The sequence below is a fragment of the Callospermophilus lateralis genome, chromosome 2 (genome assembly GCF_048772815.1).
Source record: "Callospermophilus lateralis isolate mCalLat2 chromosome 2, mCalLat2.hap1, whole genome shotgun sequence".
NCBI classification, from domain to species: Eukaryota; Metazoa; Chordata; class Mammalia; order Rodentia; family Sciuridae; genus Callospermophilus; species Callospermophilus lateralis.
Window position 1 is genome coordinate 32,894,633 of NC_135306.1, and position 24,725 is coordinate 32,919,357.

Here is a 24,725-nt window from a genome sequence, read left to right on the forward strand (position 1 = left end):
GGTTGGCGTCACCTAGGAACAGTGATGAATGGCTGGGATATAAGGTGGTAGCAAGCACAGCAAGAACAAGGTCACCTTTCAGCCCAGCTACACCTGTGTTCCATTCCAAGGACTCTACTCAGAAATGTGGTCAATAGCCATATTCCTGCTGTTCTTGGCCCTGCTCCTGCTCCTTGTCCCAAGGAAGAACAGTTTTGTAAGGTAGAAAAGAAATATATTTATAAGTGGCACATGTGAAAAGATAGGGGCTAATTAACAATAGGATATGGGCCCTTTGTTGTACACATAGACACACACACACACACACACACACACACACAAAACGACACAAAGAAGGTTTTAAAAATTGTAATTAGTTACCTCCTAGAGAGACCATACGGGCAAAGTTAGAGGATCATGGAAACCTTGAAGGACACTGGAGGACCGTAGTCTGGTTGGGACTGTCTAGAAGGATCAAGTAAATGTGGTCACTAGGTTGAACAAATAGAATTCAAAATGGTCACTGCTGTGGTTTGAATAAGTGTCCCCCAAAGGCCTGTTATTAAAGGCTCAGACTCTGGGGTGGTCCTGAGAGGGGTGGTGGAACTGTGAGGCCTAGTGGAAGGTCCTCAGGTTAATTTAGGGCATACCCTAGAAGGGGAGAGGGAGGCTCTACCCTTTCCTCTTTCTCTTCATTCCTGGCTGGTGATATGAGAGGTTTTGCTCCACCATGCCCTCCTCACCATAGGAGGCCAAAACAATGGGGCCAGCCAATCATGGACTGAAACCTCCAAAACTGTGAGCCAAAATAATTCTTTTCTCTTTTTAATTTGATTATCTCAGGTATTTTGTTGTAGTGATGGTAAACTGACCGAAAGATACCACCCCACCCTCAGATACCTTTGTGTCCATCAGAGAAAGCTCATAGGAACAAAATCCAGAGGCCAGAGACAAAGTACCACATTTCTTTCATACTTAAGGCAATTAATTAATAAACTAAATAGCCAAGTGATTTTTCAATACCTTTAAAATAGCTGATAGCCGAATTAACAACCAGAAATGGACCCAAATCACTTTTTTAAATCAAAGAAAATATAGCCAAGTAATAAAAGATGGAAAGATAGCAAGATGCACTAAAACAAACCATTAAAAGATGTTAACTATCACCAGAGCAATATGGCATAGGGAAGAAATTTAATTAAGAAATAAACTACTGGTCAATATTTGAAAGGTGCTCACTCTTGTTATTAATAGGAGAAATGCAAATTAAAATTAATTTTTTTTCTGTCAATGATTTTTAAAATTAAAATACTTACTGTCAAGGGTGCAAGGAAATGGATACATTGATACACAGTGGGATATCACCTTTGATATTTGGGATTAAGTGTAAATAGGTATGCCCCTTTATTTTGTAAACAGAGAAACTGAGGCCAAGGGTCTACACAGGCATGTGTGGGGTCCTGGTGATGCGTTCTGTCCTCACAGAGCTTCACTCCAGTGGGTGAAGGACAGGAGGTGGAACAGCCCTGTCCCTCCCTACCTCTGTGCCCTGTGCCAACCCCTTGCTCTGAATCAGTTTTCTCATCTGTAAAATGGGAAGAACGGTGGCATTCGTCTCCTGAGGTGGTTGTGAGGATTCAGGGAGGTGACCGTGCTGGGTGCAGAGGAGGCACCTGAGTGCTAATGTCCCTGCTGTAACGCGTGACCCACCCCTGTTTTTCCAGACTCCACAGCAGTACGAGAGGGAGTACAACAACAAGCGCTCGGGCGTGGGGCCCAGCAAGTTCCACGGCTATGCCTACGACGGCATTTGGGTGATCGCCAAGACACTGCAGAGGGCCATGGAGACGCTGCACGCCAGCAGCCGGCACCAGCGGATCCAGGACTTCAACTACACGGACCACACGCTGGGCCGGATCATCCTCAACGCCATGAACGAGACCAACTTCTTCGGGGTCACGGTCAGTCCCGCGCCTCTGCGCTCTGTTTTCCTTAGTGTCTTTGGGGGACAGGCAAGGCTGGAGGAGGGGCCGTCACCCACCTTCTGGTGTGCAACCTGTCCTCTCTGTGGGCCACGGGGTTGCCGGGTGTTGGACAGAGGGGCAGGACTGCTGTGCTCACTGACACACTCGGAACCGCCTGTCATCACAGGTGAGTGAGAAAGGACAGAGAGAGTAGACGTTACCTGGGCAGGTGCCTTTTACCACAAGGTGGGGTGGGGAGCAGGAGCTCTGGCAAAGGCAGGTAAAAGTCCTGGGTCTTCCCTTACAAGCTATCTTCTTCGAACTATTGAAGTTTCATTCATAAAACGGGAATAGGATCTGTTTTGCAAAGATTAGCTCTGAAAGATTAGCTTAGAAAGATTAGCTATGGCGCGTAACTACTTGCTAATACTTGTGTAAGCAATTGGCTCTGGGCCTCCGGTTTTTTATCTGAGGAGTGGGAATAATAATAATGTATGCAATGGGGCTGGGGTTGTTACTCATAGGTAGACCTCTTGCCTAGCACATGTGAGACATTGGGTTTGATCCTCAGCACCACAAAAAAAAAAAAAAAAAATAGACAAATAAAATAAAGCTAAGAAAATTAAAAAAAAAAAAAAAAATATATATATATATATATATATATATATATATATATATATATATATCTTGCATGGAAGCTGGGAAATTAGCATTAATAATGGCTGATATTTCTTGAATGCTTATCAGATGTTCCATACCATGTAGATTAGACTCAAGGATATGCTGTGTGTGGTGCTTGGTATCCAGGAAATGCCAGCCATAGTTACTGTTAATAATGGTCTCATGGCATCTTTATGCCCCATAGAAGAGGTCTTGTTATTATCCCTTTTAAACATGAGGAGCCTGGAACTTGGAGCATTTAAGTTACAGCTAATCAGAGGCGGAGCTGATACTTGAACCTGAGTCTGGCTCTTAATTGCTGCATTGTTACTACCTTCTGGTAATGGAGTCACTTATGTCTCCTGATGATGTATTTGCCCTTCACTCTCCTCCCAGAAAATAGAGGACATTTGTCTGCAGAAAAGGTTGGATAGACTAAAGTGCTGTCCTGTGTTCCATGACTCCTGTGAGTCATTTAGAGAGTCAGTGAGTCTGTCTTGGGGTATTCAGGGAGCAGATGAGCTGATTTTTGCATCTCTTCAGTGTCTATATTTGTGCATGGGTGTACTCAGCTGTGCTATTATGATGGACAGGCTCTGTGGGATGCTGGGAGTACCCAGTGATGTGGATACCAAGGGAAGATGTACTCCCTACTGCAGAACCTGTGGTCCAGATATAGGGACAAGATCTGGACAGACTGACATGGAGAGGTTAAATATGCTCAGTACCAGCTGGGAACACTGATACACACCTGCAATCCCAGTGCCCCAGGAGGCTGAGGCAGGAGGATCACAAGTTGGAGGCCAGTCTCAGAAACTTAGTGAGACCCTGACTCAGAGTAAAAAAAATCAGCCGGCTACAGTGGTGCATACCTGTAATCCCAGCAGCTCAGGAGGCTGAGGCAGGAGGATCAAGAGTTCAAAGCCAGCCTCAGCAACTTAGCAAGGCCCTAAGCAACTCAGTGAGACCCTGTCTCTAAATAAAATATAAAATAGGGTTGGGGATGTGGCTCAGTGGTCAAATGCCCCTGAGTTCAATTCCCAGTACCCCCCACCCCCCCACCCCCCCCGCAAAAAAAAAAGAATAATAAAGTCATTGGTGGCTCAGTGGTAGAGTACTCTTGTGTTCAATTCCCAGTATCAAAAAAAGCAGGTGGAGGTAGAGACTGGGGCTTGGTACCTTGGGAGAAACTATGCAAGCGGGGAGGCTTTTCTGTGAATTTTGGTGAAAAAGTCAGGGAGGGCTTTCTGGAAGAGGTGCCTGTCAAACTGTGCCTTGATGGGTGGGTGGGAGCTGGACATGCTGGCAGCCTGGCCACCAGGGCATGATGAGTGGAGAGAGGTGGGGGCGGGCAGGGGGGATAGTCCCCTGGGTCAGACACTGGGAAGATAAGTTGGGGCCAGTTCTGGAGGGACAAGCTAAGGAGCCTGGCGGAGATCTCATAGGCCAACCACTCCCAAGATGCAGCCAGTCACCTAGGGCTGTGAGAAATGCATTGTCTCGGGTTCCAGTCCCAGCCAATCAGCCTCTGGGGGTGGGACCCCCCTACCTGGGGCTCAACAGCCTCTCCCAGATTCCCATCAGGCTTGAGCTCCAGTGCTCTGGCTGCTGGGGAGGCTCTGGTTTTTGCTACAAAAGAAGTGAATTTCCAAAAACCCCTGGGTGCAGGGACCCGAAGGTGCTGGGCATCCACTCCCACGGTGCAGAAGTAAAGGCTCCATGTAGTTATTGGCCAAGTGTGTTTTTATAGCACAACCTAGATTCAGGCTGGAAACTTGAACAGCTCGCCTCAGTCTAGGGTTTAAAAAAAATCTTTTTATCCTCAGAACCCCTTGTTATAAAATCTCACAGGAGCTCAGTATGTAAGACAGACAAAAGAGGAACATCTCAGGCAGCAGAGGAGCCAGAGCCCCACCTGTTCTGTTCCTCTCCCCCACGGCCATCTTGTGGCCCCCCAAGAACCCCCAGAAAGGCTGGGCAGAGCACCAGGCAAATTACCTGCCCATCCTTTCTCCGTCCCACGTGGGCTGAGGCTCTGAGAGGGGCAGCATTGGAGCAGCCGTTTCAAAATGTGGGATGCTTCTTTCAAACTTGACTTCCCATTTAGTAGGGTGAATTCACAGTAACCCAAGTCAGGGTAGATGAATAGACAGCTACAGAATCTAGGGACCGCTTCCCCGTCTCTTATGATCTTCCAAGTCAGCGTTTGCCTGGGTGCCTGTGTCGCTTCGTCAGGGACCATTTATAACCACTTGTAAGCACTCCCTTTCATCAAAGCCAAATAATACATAATCCCCAGTTGATGAGCAATTAGATAAGGACTGCCGAAAGCGCTTTCCAGGGCTCGGAGATGAATTTCTTTTTAATGGGAAATTCCTTGACACCTGTTCCAGTTTGTGACTCAGAATTCAGGGAATATCAGACCTGAAAGCTGTCCTAAAAGATCCTCAGATTTAACACCCTCATGTTATTGATGAGTATCCGAGGTCAGAGAGGGGAAATGACTCTGTCAAAGTCACCTGGCAAGATGGTTCGGAAGAGCCAGCATGGTCACCATCGGGCTCTACTCAGCTCCACACCACAGCCCTCTGGTTGCACCACTGTGACCTCAAGTTGAGAGGGCTGCAAAGGAAGACAGTCTGCACCTCGTTTCCTTGTCCCCTTGTCACATATTAATATGTGCTTGGCCCTGGTTGCCAATGAGTTTCATTAAAATTGTCTTCTGATCACAGGAAAAAGAACTTCTTCTGACAAAATAAAATGTGCCTCTGTGGTCCAGGGAGACCGCAGAAGGCCAAGTTCAACTATCAACAAAGAGTTAGAAAGGAAAGGAACAAGGAGAAGGAAATAAATTGAAGCATTTTCCATTTGCTGAAGGTTTTCATTATGCAGCACACGGGGCCTCCATCTTTTCACTCTCAGGCAGACACTTTTTTCCGGGTCACCCTCATTCAACATGTTTACTATATGGAAAATCGTTTAAACACATTAAATTAATTATATCTGTGACTCAATTCCAATTGATCCAGCGTGCACAGATTGCTGGGAGCTGGGCCTGTGCTTCCTGGTCGGCATGTTGATGGAGAAATTTCTTCTGCATCCTGGGCTGAAGAGCCAGCTTAAATTGGGGCCCAGGTCTGTATTCTCTTCTTAGGGGCTCCCTTCCCAGTTATTCTCCAACACCCGGAAATGGGCTTTCGACAGCCTTGGGACACTGCCCACTTCTGATTTCCTGAGTGTGCTGTTATGATGTTCAGTCCTGTGATTAAGTCCCTGACCCCCACCATGATCTAGAAATCTCAGATGCTTCTTTCCCTCTTCTATCAAACAGGCAACTGGGAAACTCAGGTTGGAATTGACTATTTAAGTCTTAAAAGCTCAGAACACTCTGAGAATCCATTTTCTGAAAGTGATAAGGGCTTAGAAACAAGCTCTGCAGAGTTCATCTAGGGCAGTAATCCCAAAGTCTGTATCCTTGAGAATCTCCCAGGGAGTTTCATTAAAATCCAGATGCCCTACATAAGCATGGTGTGGCCCATGCCTGCAATCTCAGTGACTTGGGAGGCTCAGACAGGAGGATTCCCAGTTGGAGGCCAGTCTCTACAACTTAAAAGACCCTAAGTCTCTTCAATCCTCAGCACAACATAAAAATAAATAAGATAAAGATATTTTGTCCACCTACAACTAAAAATTTTTTTTTTAATTTTTAAAAAGGGCTAAGGATGTAGCTCAGAGGTAGCCTGGGTCCCCACTGAAGAACTTCTGATTCTCTAGTCTTTCAATAAGACGTAGAAACTGACATATTAACAAGCAGTCTAGGAGATTCTCAGTAACCTTGAGAATTGCTGGGCTACACACACACATACACATACTTTTTGGTTTTAACCCTATCAGCAATATATTTGTTCCTACATTCATTCACCCCTTTATCTACTCTGTGCCAGAGTAGTATAGATGGACCATGTCTAGCATGGTCTCCACCTGCAAGAGTATTCCCCATCCAGTGGGGTGGTAGACAAGTAGAAGAATAATTGCTGGGCAATTTGCAAGGTCTGTCCCAGGCCCCTGGAGGGAAGACTGTGTTTTGCTTAGGGCAGTAAACACCAAGGAGCAGTCATCCATTTTCCTGGAGTTCAGGAAGCAAAACTCAACGCACCAATAATTGCAAGGTTCCCATTCTGTGGGCACTCACCCTGTGCCATGTGCTGGGGGCAGTGCTGCAGTGCCAGGTCCCCTATCCCCACTTCCAACATGTCAGTGTACAATAGGGCTGAACAGATTCTTCTAACTTGGCTTTCCTTACAAAGATGCACTAAATTCATTGACAGGAGACCGGGATTCTTCAAAACATGCCTGGGAATATTTGCTGAGCATTCAGGTCAAGATCAAAGCCTTAATTTTTTCAGGTAAAGAGTGTTTATTTGTTCCCAGTTTCCAGGCTGTGAAAACAAGCATGGTCTCCCATGTTTAGGGATGATACAGCCCTAAACATTGTCAGACTGAGATGATACGGCCCTAAACATAATACACCCCCTTTGGTAAAGGTTTCTTCTGCTCAGTCTTTTAAAAGGACATCACTTTTAGTTGGTGGTGTCTACACCAGCTAAAATAACAGAATCTCGGTTTGCCCTATTTTGACAATGTGATGCCTGTGAGCATTTTCCCAGAGAGCCCCTCAGGCTTCGAACCCTGGTTTGGGTGGGGCTGTGAGGCTTCCAAGAGCATCTGGATACAGAGAAATGGAAAGAAGCTCCTTGGGAAAACTTCCACTGTGAAAACAGGGCTTGCTTGGGACTAAACTATTTTGCTGAGATTGCCTCTCACTTCCAGGCTCCATAGAGAAGCCATCATAGCTTGAAAGGGAGTGATCCAAAGTTCCTCCAAGTAATAGACCCATCCTTCATCCTCTTTGCTCAGCTTCTCAGCCAGCTGTAGGTCTGGACCTTCCAGCACCACATCTGTCAGGAGAGGCTGGTCCTCAAGCTCCAGGCAATCACCTCTGTTGGCTGTTATCTTCAAACCCATCTCACCAAGGAGGTGAGGCTGATGGTGATTGCAGAGTTTATTGATCTATTTGCTTTTGTTGCTAGTGAAGAGGAATCTAGCCTTAGCCAGTGCAACTCTTAAGGTTTTCATACAAGACTTAAAATTAAAAAAAAAAAAAAAAAAAAAAAAAAAACTCAGCCAGGCATGGTGGCAAACACCTGTGATCCCAAAGGCTTGGGAAGCTGAGGCAGGAGGATTGCAAGTTCAAAGTCAGCCTCATTGTATGTCACTTATTATTGTCAGGTTTATTTTTTTTCTGTATCTTTAAGGCTTACAACAGGGTACCTGGGACACAGTATGTACCTGATAAATATTGGTTTAATGGACAAGCAGTTTCAATAATTAATGACCCTGTCATTACTTACTGAGGCCCTACAAAACTCAGCAAGACTGTCTCTAAATAAAATACAAAAATGGGTTGGGATGTGGCTCAGTGGTTAAGTGCCCCTGAGTTCAATCCTGGGTAAATCTCTACCAAGACATGAATACAGTCCACACTCAGCACCCACACCCCTACCAACATTTTCCCTAAAAAGAAAACCTTATCAAGTCAGTTGTTGGAATTTCAAGGACTTCAAGTAAGGTAGGTAGCCAGAGGAAGCCAGCAGGTTCCTCATCCCAAGGGTGTTCCAAAGCTGCCCCTCCAACTCTGTTCAGAGCACCCCCACCATTGCCTGGCCTTGCTGGGAGTCTGCAATTGTGTATATATTGATCCAGAGAACTTTGCGCGTGTGCCAGGACACATGCATGTGTGCACATATGCACACACAAACGGTTCCACATCATCCTGGAGAGCTGGCCCACTTCTCCTGTCTGTCTGACCTTGAGGGGTTTTGGGTTGACCCTTCAGGACTGAAGTTACCTTTCAGGCTTCCCACATCCGCATGTTTGTGTCTTATATTGACAACATCGTTTAGCTGTTGGATTCTTTGGGAGTTGAATTTGAGTGAGACGAGAAACACCACCAAAAGTGGATAAACACCACCAATCCGGGATTTGAGCCCTGCTGGGCAGGGCACCGTCCCTTCCTGACCCCTCCATTGGCATGTCATGACCATGTTTCCTGACCTTGCACTCCAGGCTGTGCCTAGAGAACTTGCCTGAAGCTCTGCAATAGGCTGATTGTCATGTGTCCTAGAAAATAAGGTGACCTTGGGCTGGCTCCCAGTGTCACAATTTCCCACTGCAAGGTCCCACTCTCATGAGCCTCTGTTTGGCCATTGCCTACGATCAACAGCAAACCCTTTCCAGAATTTCCTCTGTCCTTCCCTTGTCCCCACCACACCAAAAACCTAGAGGGTCACAGTGGGGTTGCATCATACCCACACATACACAAACTCCACTAAGGCAGTGCCTTGAGAACCCTGTCTCTCTTCCTCTGTCCTCTGGCTAACCAGTCCCCCCTCAAACACAGATTGAAATGCACTGTTGCCCAGCATAGCCATGATGAGCTGGAATAGGAATTGCAAAAAGAAAAAAAAAAGCCACAACCTCTTAGAGCTGTGTGATCTCAGGGAAGTTCTTTGCTGTTCTGTGCCTCAGTTTCCTCATCTGCAGAGCAGAGGGAAATATATTCTACTTTAAAGGGTCTGTGTGAGAAATAGCAGTAGTGTTTAGCATCCAAGGACTGCATGCCATTATTAAAGTTATTATCATCACCACTGCTCCTATGATGGGGATTTTTCAAGGAACAGAGTTTCCAAGGCTCCAGTCCAGCAATATGCAGCATGGAATCCAGTGACCAAGCATCACATTCTTACTAGGTGCCAATCTGTTCCCATATGTGACCTCATTTAATTTTATCAACAATAAACAAACCTCCTAACCTGCACTAGGGTGATAGCGGTTAACATCAAAACAGAACCAAGTGGAGTGCCTGCAAGCAGACATGCTTTGGAGCTCTCTGCCTGCTGCCATCCACTCTAGGAATTTGAAAGTCACCCTAGAGGTGGCAGGCATCTGCTCACAGAACTCCCTCCTGTCTGGCTCAATGCCAGTCAAGTTCTAGCCTCCCTAAGAAAGGCCACTGAGAATTAGACACAAAGACTGCTACTGCTGGCACCCCATCCAGATCTCCTGGCATCCTCTTTTAGGGGTTTGGCTGGTTCTTCCATCCCCCAGGGATGCTGCAGGTGTACCCACTACTGGCTCACAGTTGTGGTCTTGCCTAAGCCATGTCCTTGAAGGGAACTGCCAGTTAGCCACTCTCATGGTCTGCAGAAGGACTGACATGTGGTCTCAGGGCTTTTGAGCCTGCAGGCTCCCCAAGAATCAGCCAAAACTGATGGAGCTTCCCACTTCCCAGCTTGGCCTGCACCTTTTTCTGCACCCCCCCATAGGTTCCTCCTGAAGACATGTCCCTTATGAACCCCACATACTTCTGGGAGACTCCATGTTAGTTTCTATGGAAAATTTAAGTATTTTCAAGAGGAAATTTTTACTAGAACCTAATTGTTACCTTGTGTTGAATTTGGACCTGATCCTCCCGACCCTGGGTAAAAGCTTTCTGAACTCTCTTCCCTCCTGCTCTGCACACGTCCCTGGCACCCTTCCTGTTGTTGCCAGCCTCCTGCAGTGAGTTAGCATCTCCCAAATAAGCAGGTGCCACCACGCTCCATTTCTCTGACCCCTACAGCAACTCACCTGGGGCTTTGCACCTGCAAAATTCCATTGTCTCTGGTCACCTCAAGGCCGCCTGCTGGGAGTGAATCCATATGCGACTGGGAGACTCCACCACGCTCTTCATCGCTGTTGTCTTCCAGGCTCCTCTCAACTCAAAAGCCATTTTCAACCCTTCCTCTGATGAGAGGTGACCATAAACGGTCGTCAGGACCTGGAATTCTCGAACCTGCTAAAAGCGATTGATTTCCAAATTCTTGATGTGATTCCGGGTATCACTTCATTCATGGAGTCGTGTGTGTGTGTGTGTGTGTGTGTGTATGTGTGTGTGTGTGTGTGTGTATGTGTGTGTGTGTGTTGGGGTCTGGGGTCTCTTGCTGAATCCTTCCTGAAATAGCAGAGAAACCCATCCTTTCCCTCCCCCATCCTCTCATGTCTCCCATCAGCATCTCTCTGGGGTTCAAATCCCAGGCCTGAGGGGAGGAGGAGCTGCTGATGGGCCCCCCTTGACTTCAGACTGTCGGGAGCTCTTCCAAGAGGTAATTACTAGTAATAAACAACAAGGATAATAATCGCATCCTTGGTGTGTGACTGCCCTGCTCCAGGGTGCATTTATAGTCTCCACTGTCTCCCCTCCTCCGTGCAATCATATGCTAACAATAGCAGTCGAGTAATGAGCTCCTACTGTATGCCAGGCAGCACCCTCAGCACTTTACATATGTCGCCGTGGCCTGTGATGCTCAGGTCAGCCACATGTTGACCGGTGCATAGGTCCCAGGGTGCTCCTCTTGGTGGGCTACATCCGGTCCCCATTCCTCGAGTCCCGTCTCTGCCCTCCTGTCCTCCACTCAGTGAGGACTTTCCCAACTCCTCCCCATCTGCTCACTCCCACCCTTCATCCTTCCCCTCCGTGGCTACACTTGTCTGACATCCAGCATATTTCACTTATTTATTGTCAGTTTTATTTTCTTCTGTATCTTCAAGGCTTAGAACAGGGTGCCTGGGACACAGTATGTGCCTGATAAATATTAGTTTAATGGACAGGCAGTTTCAATAATTAATGACTCTGTCATAGATTAAAGAAAATAGGCTGAGCAAAGGTAAATAATTTGCCCCAGACTCCTCAGGTAGTAAATGGGAGTTGATTGAAGGCTACTCAAGCCCCTGTTTTGAACTATTTAAGATATTTTGATAATTCAGCATTCCCAGCTCCCCCAACAAACCAGACCTAGGCCAGGCAGGAGGAACGAGATGTACAGCTTTGTCCCCAAGGAACGCAGGTGAGATGCTTTGGAGGGCGGGCAGGACCACTGTCCCCTTATCAATAGTGGAGTTTACTGTGTTTTGTGCTCTGAATTGATCATTTGTGTGTCTGTTGGCCCTGGACACTGGACAGTGATCCTGTGAGCCTCCTGTGGCACCGGTAATTGTCTCTGTGTACCTGATGTCTTGAATAAGACCTGGCTCTTAGTCTATGGAATTCTTATGTCTTCACTGAATGAATTAGGTGATCGCTGTGCAGAGAGGTGACATGGCTGTGTTGGGGTTCAGTTGTGCTGAACTGGTAAACCGGGTCCCAGTGTCTCAGGTCTTCTCACTCTAATGCAGTGGCTCAGTCTCCAATTCTTGCATTCCTGGGCATTTCGCGGCTGCCCCTCCCCCAGCCACTCAAACACAGTCACCAATACTGCAGAAGGAGAATCTCCTTCTGCTGTCAGATAAATTTGAAAGATCAAAATAATGTGGCTTAGCAATTTGTTTGAATTGATGCCTAGCCTTCTAAAGCTTGCTAGTTTGACTTCCACAAGTCAGGGGGAAAAATAGCTATTATTATTCTTGTTTTTAAATGAAAACAGGTAGGGGAGTTTATCACCCTCTGAGAACTTGGACAGAAGCCCTGAGTGCAGACTTTGACCAGGTGCCTGAGAGAAACAAAGAGGATGAGCCCCAGGAAGAGCTGGGGACGTGGTGGTCATAGTAACGATTACTATAACAACAGAAGTGATGATGGTATGGATAGCTCGCAGTTTTGAATGCCTGTTGTACGCTGGGTACTCTGTTAAGCTCTTAACTGATTATCTCATTTAATCTTCACAATGACCACTGTTATGATTTGAGTTGTATCCCCTGCCCCAGAATTCATATGTTGAACTTCTAACCCACAGTGTCTCAGAATGGACCTTCTTTGGAAATTGGGTGGGTGCAGATGTAATTGGTTAAGCTGAGGTCTTCCTGAAGTAGAGCAGTATGTTATAATGGGTGTCCTTATACAAAGGGGAAATTTGGAGCCTGATACACCAGCCGGGAGAAGGCCATGTGAAGAAGGCGGCAGAGGTGTCCAAGGAGACCAACGTTTGTGGCAGGAGACAGGTATAGAAGCAGTTCCCCCAGAGCCCTCAGGAGGAAGCAGCCCTGCCCATACGTTCATTTTGGACATCTGGTCTCCAGAAATGTGAGGCAATACATTTCTGTTGTTTAGGTCATCCAGTTTGTGGTCCTTTGTTAAGGCAGCCCAGGGAACTAACATAGCCCCACAAAGTGGAGACCACCAGTGCTTTGCAAGTAAGAAAACCAAGGTTAAATACGTCACCAAGTGAAGAAACTAGAATCTGAATGCCAGCAGACTTCCTTTCACCCTTTATTCTTTTTTTTTTCTTTTGTTTTTGTACCAGAGATTGAACCCAGGGTGCTCAACCACTGAGCCCTCTCCCCAGACCTTTTGGTTTTGTTATTTTGAGACAGGTTGCTTAGGGCCTCACTAAGTTACTGAGGCTGGCTTTGATCTTGTGATCCTCCTGCCTCTGCCTTCTGAGCTGCTGGGATTATAAGCGTGCACCGCCGTGCCTGGCTCACTCTTCACTCTTAACCACTATCCTGCACCAATGAAAGCTCGCTCCCAGCCCAGGAAGGCTAGAGGCCCCCACCCTCTCCCTTTCCAGGTGAGGAAACTGTGGGCTTTGGGAACCTGCTGAGGAAGAGGCGAGGCCGAAGCCAGGACACTGGCCCCTTGCTGTAGACCAGTGGGCTTCCCTAAGCGTGGCTCCCGGCGGGGCCACAGCATGGCCATTCCTGGGGGAAGCTCCTCAGGCTTCACTCACCTCTTCCCTCTCAGGCAGGGAGGGTGTTTTCCAACCTCAAGTTACATGTTTTTATTTATTCATATATTTTAAAATAACCTATACATTTATTTTTTTGCATTGCAAGAACAATATACCATTGTAGAAAACATAGAAAGTACAGACAAGTATCAAAAGACATCAAAGCCAGATGCGGTGTACATACCTATAATGCCAGTTATAGGATTGTTGGGAGGCTGAGACAGGAGGATTACATGTTCAAAGCCAGTGTCAGCAACTTAGTAAGACCCTAAATAAAAAGTAAAAAGGGCTGGAGATTTGGCTCAGTGTTAAGCACCCCTGGGTTCAATGACACATGCCTATAATCCCAGTGCCTCAGGAGGCTGAGACAGGAGGATCGAGAGTTCAAAGCCAGCCTCACCAAAGCGAGGAGCTAAGTAACTCGGTGTCTCTAAATAAAATAGGGCTAAGGATTTGGCTCAGTGGTCGAGTGCCCCCTGAGTTCAATCCCTGGCACCCCCCCAAAAAAAAGACATCAAAGTCACCCATAACCCATCATTCAGACAAACTCATGGGGTCTTCACTCAGATGTGACTTTTAGAAATTCCTTTGCTATGTATTTTCTTCTATCACATTATTAAGATTTTTCTATGGCTAGGATTTGCATCTTTATTTATTTGTTTATTTATTTTTGGTGGTACTGGGCATTGAACTCAGGGCCTCCCACATGTTAGGAAAGCTCTCTTCTACTGAGTTATGTCCCCAGCAAGGTTCTCACTCTTTAAAATCTTGTCATTTAAAAAAAAAACATGACAGACCATGCATAACACAAATATATCATTTTGGCCACTTATAGGTTCATGATTCAGTGACATTAATTACATTTTCACTGTCCTGTGACCATCACCACCACCCATCTCTAGGACTTTCTGTCATCCTAAACTGAAACTATTTACCAATTCAACAATAACCCCAATTAGGCAGGATCATTTTAAAGTTACTACTTCTTATGGGAGATCTGATTTTTATAAGTATAAGCTATATTTTTAATTTTTAAAATATTTTTAAGGATATTGTAAGTAGCTTTCTAACTTGATTTCATAGGAAAATCCAGATATTTGCAAGCTACCTTTGACCAAATAGTAGCCTAGCAAAAATTTGCCTGCCTTTGCCTGCAGAAACCTGAGAATACATGTTTAAAAGGGTTGAAACTATAGTGAGCAAATATTTTAAGTAAATAAGCATTTGTGATATCCCACTGTTGAGGAAAATACTGAGATGAGATCCTAGATGCAGATGAGCTGGAAGAGCACCAGGGTATGTCCTGCACATTCACGTTTCTCTCTGTGTGAAGCCAGAATCCCCCTTGGTGCACATGTCAAGGTGTGTTAGCCAGCCGGCTTGCTAAGCAGGAAGGAAGTTTCTAAGATCAGGGGAAGACAGTTGACATAGATTCCAGCCGACAAGACGCACGCTTTGAGCCCTAATGGATGCCAGCTCCGCCTGCGTGCACTGATACGGAGGTCACTCGTTCACACTCCATGTGGCACTCTGGTCCCGCCTGGCTGATGGCCAGCCCCTGTGTGAGGAGAGGAAGGAAGCTTGGAAGATCCATTTTCTCGTGGAATTACCAACCCTCATCGGTCCCTTACCCACCCCCATGTCTGTCTTCTTTTTGAAACTACACACAGTTCTTGCACAAACCAGTTATTTGCAAGTGAAGACCTGCAGCCTAGAGAGGACACTGTGCCTTGTGGATGGGGAAGAGGGTCACAGTGAGGGAGGGACTGCAGGGGAGTCCTTTGTCTTCTAAGTGGTGTGGAGTTGTTGAGAAAATGGGCTCTGGTGACAGGCCTCCTGGGTCCCCAACTAGATCCACCTGCTCACTGGGTCAACTTGCACAAGAACTTGATCTCCGCATCTGCTTCCTTGTCTGTGAAACAGGGATTGTGCTGAAACAGGACACTGTAGTTTGTCAGAGAGTGTGCTCTGGAAATATACCTATAAGGGGGTGATGGTGGCAGGACAGAGTAGATGGAGAAGCTGTCCGCGGTGTGGTTGCAGCTGAGCTACAGGAAACCGTGGAGCTAGGGTGGACAGGGGCTGGATCTCAGGGTTCTCAGGTCAGCCATTGCTGCTCTGGCGGGGCCCTGGGATGGAGTATGTCCTTGGGCAAGGCAGTTCCTCTTGGCAGAGGGTAATTCCCAGTTGAGACTCTGAGGCACTGGAGGATGTTGCTTTTGCCCTAGGAGGGGAGGTGGGAACAGCCCCTGAGGACTCCCTATAGATAACAATAGGGCCTACCTTAAAAGGTTGTGAAGATTAAAGGCATTTATGCATGTTAGGTGGCTGGGGCATAGTATGTGCTAAATTAGTGCAAGGACGAATGCATTTAAAGAACAATGTATTTGGATACCGGCTTCTTGGTCTTCTTAGACCCTCAAGCCCTTATAACTAATTTCCAGAATATTCTGGAGTTGGTGGGTCGATTGAACTTTCAGCTCCTGCCATCTCCAGTAATTCACATTCCCACATTCACATGCTCATGAACACAGGCACCTACCCATGCTCCTAAATATGCAATTTATGGGTCTTCATATTCGTTGTTGATAAAGCTGTTTATCCGTGTATTCCAGTGGCTTTCAAACTTATTTTTCAGAAGGGATTGTACACAGAAGCCCAATAATATTGCCCCTCCTTTAACGTTGACATTAGCATTAGCATTACATTTACTATCCCTCCCCCTCTTCCTCCCCCTCCCCAAGTGCTCCTTGTAAGACATTGCTAACCATCCCTCTGATTTAAAAATTAGCAAGCAAATATGCACAGGACCCAAGAGGAAGCAAAATCTTAATGTGGAGCCTGTGTGTGAGCCCTCAGTTCTGCTCACCGGGTCAGGCTCCCCAGAAGGTCCAGGAGTTGGGGCCCACCCCCCTGACACAGATGCACAGGCAGGGGACCTCTTTGCCAGCACCCAGATCCACACTCTGTATTTTAACAGAGATTTGTTTACTTTAACGTGTACTGCAAAAACATAACTCTCCCTTTACAGCAGCAGGATAAGGTTTCTCTGCTAGTGTTTTAAAGGAGGATATTCAGTAAACATATCAGATGGTGTATGGGTGCAGGAAAGGTGGCGCCCATATGGTGGAGGTGTGGGGGATGGTAATCTCCTTTACACCGCCTTCACTTTAGCTTGAAAGCCACTGTGGTCAGCCCCCTGAAGGGTTAAGACTCACAGAATCAGAAAAGAGTTGGTGGGAGAATGGGCGAGACCATCAACAGCACAGCATTGATTTCCTGGGCAACTGTATAGTTACCCAAGCAGCGAATAGTCTGGGGCTTTTACCTGGGAGGTTTTTGTGGTAGTGTTAATAGCCTTTTTGTTTAATGCCCTTTCACCTCATTCCCATGATTTCAGTAATAAAAAATGGTCCTAGGCCAGGAGGTGGACGTCCATTAGACAGAGAGGAGCCCAGATGCTGAAGAGAAGCGTGCTGTGGTGGCCTCAGGAACTAGCCCTGGGACCCCAGCAATGCAGTGTAGAGCTCCTTACATTAGCTCTCTGGCAATCATTGTGACTCCAAGTAATTGGTTAGCTTTACAGCAGAGGCTTCTGTTCCCCAGTCCTCCAGGGTAGGGTCTTGCTGAGACTCACCTCTCTGGAGTCAGCTGCTGGAACATGGTCTGGACTATATCTGAGTCTCAGCTGATGGTAAATGAGCAGATGCATCAGAGATATATTATCACCATCCCTGGCCCCTTCCACTCCACATCTCCTCAGGGCTTTACACAGAGTAGACATACAGGAAAGACTGGCTGGATCATTGGATGAAGGGGTGGAAAAGTGGAGGGGGACACAGGAGGGCATGTGAGTAGATACTTGGATGTCTGAGTGGATGGGTGAATGGATGGGTGGATGTGTGGGTATGTGGATGGATAGGTGGATGGACAGACAGATGGATAAGCATGTGGGTGAATTGATTGTTATGTGGGTAGGTGGATGGATGAATAGGTGGAGGGATGGACTGATAGGCGGCTAGATGGTGTGTCCATAGGCACCATCTGTCCACAGGCAGGTGGGTGTATAGATATAGATGAATGGGTGGATGAGCTAGGCAGATGGGTGGGGACTGAGTAGGTTAGTGAAGCCTAGGAGAGGTATCTCAGGGGTCTGCCTCATTCTGATCAGAGGCCACAGCCTTGATGTTTGGATTCCTTTCCTGTGCAAATCCTGACCTCTTGGTAGTTTTTATGACATTTTTCAACTTGAGGCCCCATCTTATCATCTGACTCAAGAACAGGAGTTCCATCGAGTGCCTTTGTTCTTCACTCATACTTCACCTTTTCAGGGATTGGGCCTCATTAAAATCTGTCCTCTACCCTATCGCTCTTTGAGGAAGTTCCTTGTTAGGGCCTTTCTGCTGTGCCACGGATCGCACCAGCCCATGTGAGTGCCGACCTGAATGCTAAAGACTGTTATTAGCAGATTTAGCCTCGAGATGCTTCAGCGTTGTCAGTTCAGATGTTCATAGGATTATTTTTCAAACATCATCACACATCCTCTGTGACAGACTTGATTACTGTGATGAACTCGTTTCCTTCCTTTGAAACATGTTTCAGTTGCAAAAATGGTTCGGAAAGTATTTCACCGACATGCCAGGCAAAACCCAAGTGACGTTATCTCATTTGCATGGCTCAGTTACCTTGTCAGGAGGGGCCACTTGGTGTGGTACACAGAGCACTGGACGTGGAGTCCACAGACCTTTGTTTGTGTGCTGTCCCCAACATCTTGGCAGCTGGTGACCTCAGGGAAGTCTAGTCTTTGCATTCTCTTGTGCAAAGTGACACAGGTGACCATGGGCCCCTCCATGGGATGCTCATAAGATGGATTAGGAAAGGGACCTAATAAACTGTGAAGGTTGTAGATGATTGAAGAGACCCTGGTAGAAGAAGAAAGCAAGCCATGCCTTGGACACGTCAATTTGTTTATTGATTTGTTTTACTTATTTATTTATTTTGGCTTAAACAACAGAAGAAACGGACATTTACAATGCAAATCATCTTTCAGGGAGGTCTGGCTTGTGCCAAGCTCTATGTTCATACTAAGAACACAAAGAGAGTAAGACTCCATCCCATCTGCATGCTTCAGCATGGGGGCCACCAGCTCTGTTCAAGAGCCCTGGAAATGTGTGAAGTGCATGCTGAATTTCAGACTTAGCACAAAAAAGGTCAAGATACCTCAGTGTTTTTCTACTGATTACAGTTGAAGTGATAATGTTTTACAATATGTAAATAGGGTTCAATAAATTTTATTTTTAACATTAATTTCTTTTTTTCTTTTCCTTTTTGTTTTTCTTTCTGTGCTACTGGGGGGTCAAACCCATAGAGCAATCTAACATCAGTTATATTCTCAGCCCTGCTTTTTTGCGTGTGTGTGTATGTGTGTGTGTGTGTATGTGTGTGTGTGTGTGTGTGTTGCTAGGGATTGAACCCAGGGGCACTTTACCACTGAGCTACATTCCCAGTCCATTTTTGGTTTTGTTCTGTTTTCTTTTCTTTTTGAGACAGGAAGCGACAGTGACATGAGCAGAGACATAGTCAATCAGTGTCACGGTCACATGGCTTGCCATGGTGGGCTGAGGAGAAACCAGAAATACACTAAATGTCCAGTGGTTGGGCTTGACTGAATAAATTTTGATACATCTGTTCAGTGGACTTGTTTGCAGCCATTAAAAATAATTATTATAGGACAATATCTAATGAAATAGAAGATCATTTATAATATATAGCTTAGTTGGTTAAAAAGAGAGTAGGTTACAAAGAGTTTTGTATGGTAAGTCCTTACATTTGATAAAAATTTCAAAATATGTTAAAAAAATAGGAGCATATACTCCAAAATTTTAACAGTGTTTGTGGATGGAATTTTTTCACTTATTTGTCTTTTCCAGATTTTCTATAGTAGATATACATTACTTTAGGCCTTAGTTTTTAGAAAAATTTAAAAAGAAGATTTAGGGGGAAAAAGATCAACTGCCAAAGGCCTGGGCTTTAATTGGGTCTTGGTCCCCTCTAGTCAGAGACTTTAAACAGTAAGCCATGGTCTTGGATCTCGGTTTGCTTCTTTGTGCAGTGGGTCTATTATCGCTGACGTCATAAGGCCATCATGAGAATTAAGCCCAGTTCCTGGAACAGGTGGGCTCTCAACCAGTATTAATGTTCTTGCCTTTTCTGTTACATTCTCTCTTAGATGGACCCTGATTCCCATTTAGAAATGACCTGGGCAGGGAAGGGAGAATAGGATGTCAGAGGGGCCCTGAGTATGTTCTGCTCCCAGATAGGCCTTGATTTTCTGAGCCTGATTGAGCTGCTGCTCCAATTCTCTTTCTTCTCAATATCTCAACTCTTTGTTGAATCCCTGCTGGCTAGAGTCTAGATTAACATGTTATATAATTTAATCTTGAATATGTAGAAAAAATATGTAGGAGGTTGCCTAATATAGGGTAGAGGCCAGTTTGAAAATCTCTTGAGGTTCAAAAGTCTTAGGATATTGTGCTGTTAATGACCGTGGAGATGGATCAGCTGCAGATGACTTTAGCAGACTTTTAGTGCAAATGTATGAAGAACACAGGGATTATGTATGTTTACATGTGTTTGCAAATGTATGTCCATGCACATATATGTATATATTTACAGGCCTGTGGCTTGTGATAAAACAATGACCTAGATTCTCTCCCAAGCCCACGGGATCCTTTGGAAGCCATATGTAGCGATAGTTTAATCTCAATGCCCACCGTCGAGTCCCCCTCAGGAATTTGGCAGAGACCTGCAGCATGTGCAGCTGCAGTGTTTTCCACAGTGCAGAAGAAAAAAAAAATTTCCCTGTTCATCCCCAAATCTAGTAATTCCATCAACAAGCTTATGAAGAGCTGCTTCAGTAATCCATGGTTAATGACCTTACAGCCGGACAGCTGCCTTGAGAATTAAAGTCTCCTTGGAGCAGGGCCTCCTGGGGTTCTCCACTGCAGCTCGGTGGAATCATGTCCTGTTCCCTCGCCCAGCCCCAGTGATAGGATGTGGAGCAGATGTCTAGTTGGGGTCCTCTCCTTGGGCTTAGCTTTTCACCCAACTATTTCGAGGCAGTGGGCTTGATCTGCCCTGTCCTCAGCGGACCTCAGTGGGACTGAGCTCTGTGCCCAGTTCATCGGGAAGACGGAGGGCATGTGGCCTGACACGTGATCAGAGAAGAGGCTTCAGGTCTATCAGGCCTCTTGTGACTCTAGATAGCCTATAGGGTTTCAGCTGGGAACCAACATTGACTAACCCCCAAGCACTCCATATCCTTGGAACAAGCCCTGGGAGGGGGATGTGATAAGTAGCCTTTTCTGGAGGAGGGAACCATTGCTCAAGAAGTCCCATAGCCTGCCCAAGGCCACACTGGTGGGAAGTGTCTGAGTCCAGACTTCACGGCGGGGTCAGACACCTCTAATGCCCATGTTAGTTTCATGCCCCTCGCCCACTCTCTGCCACCTGTCAATGCCACCACGCTGACCACGTCTCTGCAGGGAAATCTGCAGGTCTCGGGTCTGACTCCTCCCCTCCATATGGCTCGCCCTGATGAAGCCACCTTCATGAAATCCCAGCTACCACCCTCTTCCCTCTGTCCCCTCTGCCACTCACTTATTCTGACTCATTTTCACACTTGCCAGATTATTCTTCCTAAATCATCTCTGACCATGGTGCTCATTAAAACCTTGCGGGCAGGACGCAGCCCGGAGTGGAGGAGCCGCCACCAGGCACGCTTGAGCTTCCAGTCCTCTCTCCTCCTCCTCCTGCCCACTCAGGAGCCAGGCCATCGCTGCCTCCACATACAGGGGGACCACTCGCCCTTAGCACTGTGCTCCTGTGATTTTTCCATCACCTTTTCAATTGCTTATTCATTCAATAAATAAATTTTGAGAACTTTCAATATCCAAGCTAGGGATCCAGCAGGGAACAAAATAAAAATGCCTTCCTTCAGAGAGTGTCCAGTCTCGGGCAAGGGGGAGAATCGATCGATAGTTGGTCTATTAGATGGGTACATGGTGTGGTATGTTAGAAGGCAATGGTTGCTGTTTAAAAAGAAAGAAAGAGGAATGTGAGGAGGGCAGGGGCATTGGAAATGCCCCCAGTGGAGAGGGAAGCAGAGAAGTTTTTAAGAGCATGGCCAGAGGAGGCCTCATAGGGAAAGTAATGTTTGAGAAAAAAGTTGAAAGTGGCCAGGGAGTGAGTCATGCACACTGGGTGAGAGTGACCCAGACTGATGGGCTGGCTGGGCTTCCAGGGCAGCCTCTAAGGTGAAATTATAGGAAGTATGGGGCAGGGAGGTACTTCACGTCCACCAAGATGAAAGAGTAACAGGAACCGGCTTTGCCCACCTGCCATACACAACTGAAAAACCACTCCACATACGTGAAACAGCAGAAGTAGAGACCCCTAAGGATCATGATCCCAGACAGAAGGGACACCAAGGAAGTGACTCCAGGTGGGGAGGCTTTCCAGGCCTCTGTACAGGAAAGGGGAACCCAAACAGAGCCCAGTAGTCTTGGCAAGTGGAGGAGACAGGTATTACAGGAGACCAAGGAGGCTGAAGTTTGCAGGCAGAGTATTGGAGAAGAGAGAGCTTCCTGAGAGGAGCAGAGGGTCCCCTAGGTCCTCAACTGAGTACTTGTCAGCATACAGAAAATTTCCTGAGACCAGAGGAAATGCCAGAGGAAAGGAACAGGCGGGAGGATCCTTGGAGCTCAAACAAGTCCAGAAGTCCTTGTTCCCACCAGCCTGCATGTGAAGGCATCTGCATTGGTGGAGAGAAGACTCAAGGGGATTTTTCTCAGTAGGGGGGGAAAATTAAGTCCAGGTGAGACAGAAGGTGGCTCTGGCCCCACCTAACAAATCTTAAAAGCAACATTGAAAGTGTCACATTCTTTCCAAATAATTATAACCAAGTAACTTAATCCAGACAAAGCTGAAGAATATTTAAAGGAATTAAAAAAAAAAAACAAAACCTAGCATTCCATGAGGGGTCTCACAAATCACCCAAAAAGACTGGACTGATAAAGAAGCTGGGTTGTGTGGGGACACAGCAGGGTCAACAAAGGGAAGAGAAGTTAGAGAGAATGTCATGGAAATCTGGATTGCATGGGACCTAGTTAGTCATTTAAAAAGACTTTGGTCCACCCGCAAGAAGACATCTTTCCTGCCCCGCCCCCCCCATCGACTGAAAAGCACCTCTGCTGTGTTCTGAATCCTTGGGAAGCCACTGAGCCAGTGGCCTGTCCTAAGCAGCTTAGCCTTTTGCACCCATCCCTGCCACGAGCAGCCCTCACCCACCCCTTTAAGATAGTGAGGAGACTGAACCAAGGAGGAAAGGAGACCTTTCCTGTGTGGGCTGAGGAAGAGCCTGAGGTTCTGCTCCAGTCTCAGACTGGCTCCATGTAGGTAGTGGGACCTGCAAGACGTGTGACCATGGGAAATCTTCTAACCACCATGCTTTGTTTGCTTGTTTAACTAAATTAATAATTGAATGCCATCCACTTCTTTTTTTTTTTTTTTTTTTTTTTTTTTTTTGCTTTTTTATCTTTTCATGCTGGGCATTGAAGACAGAGCCTTGCACATGCTAGGCAAGCACTATACCCTTGAGCTAGACCCCCAGCCACCACCTACTTCTGAAGAAAGTTTGAAGCATCTTTCAATAAAAGCCACATATACAACAAAACCAGTGTAGAAGTCAAAAATCTAAAATCATATGGCCTGAAGACAAAATGTCTACCAAAAATTGAGGCTAGTACTGCTAATTAAATTATGAATTAAAATTGACTCATTTCCAAGTGAGATAGAGAATTGAACCTCGTTTTCTTCATCTGTGAAAGGGAATTAATGATCCCTGCCAGCCTACACCAGCGAGGTGCCGCGGGGATCATCCAGGCTGGGTAACAGTGGATCACTCAGGACTCTCCTGGTGCAACTAATGGGAATGGTACTTAATTCAAGATGGCGGTAAAGTCCAGGATGAGGCTTCTCCATCTCTCCCTCTCTAGATCTGCTTTCTCCTAGGCCAGCTCCCTTCTCAGCCTCGGTGTGAGTACTTCCTCATTCCTATCACCATAGCACCAAGTCCAGCCAAAGAGGGGTTCATTTCCCTGAATAACAAAATCTCTGCAAGCCCCTTAGTGTGAATTGACTGAGATCTGTTGGGTACCCATCCCTGAAACTATCACATAGCCGGAAGATAGGCTGTACTGATAGGCTGTACACCATGTGATCCACCCCTACACAGAGCCAGCCTCATAAAACTTGGGTGGGTGGATCTCTTTGTTGATTTTTCCCTTCTCTCCTCCCATGGATGGACTGTTTTGTATCCATTCTCTATCCTTCCTGTGCCCTGAAAGGTTGGTTCCATGGATGGTATCACCTAGATTCCTCGTTGTCTAGCTTCTTGTTGAGTTTGTCCAGTGGAGAGACAGGGAGGGGCCTGGAGGCCAAGAGGTGAGATATAGAGAGATCAGGGTGATACTTGTGCCTCCTCCCTGCTTTGGAACTGCATCTCCTGAGATAGCTGTGCTCTCCCATGTGGTTGTGGCCTCTGTGTCTCCTCTTCGAATGAAGCTCCAGTGACCACGTTCTTTGCTGCCTTGGCTCTGAGGGATGGTAACAACTCCTGCCATTGCCAATCTATGGACACAGCACCTTTCTTTGCTTACTTCTTTAATCTGCCCCCTTAAGAGGACTTAATAAAAATCTCCTCTTTTGAACAGAATCCTCCCAGGGTGGATTCTGTTTTCTCCCACAACCTATATTAGTTTTCTATTGTGTCATAGTAAATTATCCCAAAGGATTGTGGCTTAATGAAATAAAAACATTTATTATCTCACAGAGTCTGTGGGTCAGAAATTCAGGAGTGACTTAGCTGGAAGGTTCTGGCATGAGGGTTCATATCATATAGGCAAGATGTTGGCTTAGCAGGGTAGGAGGATCTGCTTCCAAGATGGCTCTCTTAACATGACTGGCAAGTAGATGTTGACTCTGGCAGAAGATCTCCATCCCTCCCCACAGGGACTTCTCCATAAGGCTGCTTGAGTGTCCCCATACTTGGTGGCTGGCCTCCTTCCACCAGCAAGAGTGATCAAAAGGAAAGCAAGACTGAAGCTTCAGTCTTTTAAAGCTCTGTGCTTGGAAATCACACTCTGCCATTTCTGTTATATTCTCCTGGTGACACGGACCAGCCCCATCAACATGGGAGAGGACTATAAGTGTGATTCCCCAGAAGGCAGGAGTCTTGGGAAGCCATCTTAGAGTGCAGCCATCACAGACCCTGACTGGCAGTCTCTGTTAGAACCGGGGT

The 24,725-nt window shown here is 46.4% G+C and overlaps 1 protein-coding gene across 1 annotated transcript in view; it reads left to right on the forward strand.

Moving 5' to 3' along the window:
* The window catches only part of Gabbr2 (gamma-aminobutyric acid type B receptor subunit 2), a 352,972-nt gene that overhangs the window by 216,524 nt on the left and 111,723 nt on the right, over nucleotides 1-24,725 (forward strand). Inside the window, exon 7 of the mRNA XM_076843252.2 lies at nucleotides 1,704-1,940. Within this exon, the coding sequence (XP_076699367.1) occupies nucleotides 1,704-1,940 (237 nt within the window). The remainder of the gene's footprint in view (nucleotides 1-1,703; nucleotides 1,941-24,725) is intronic.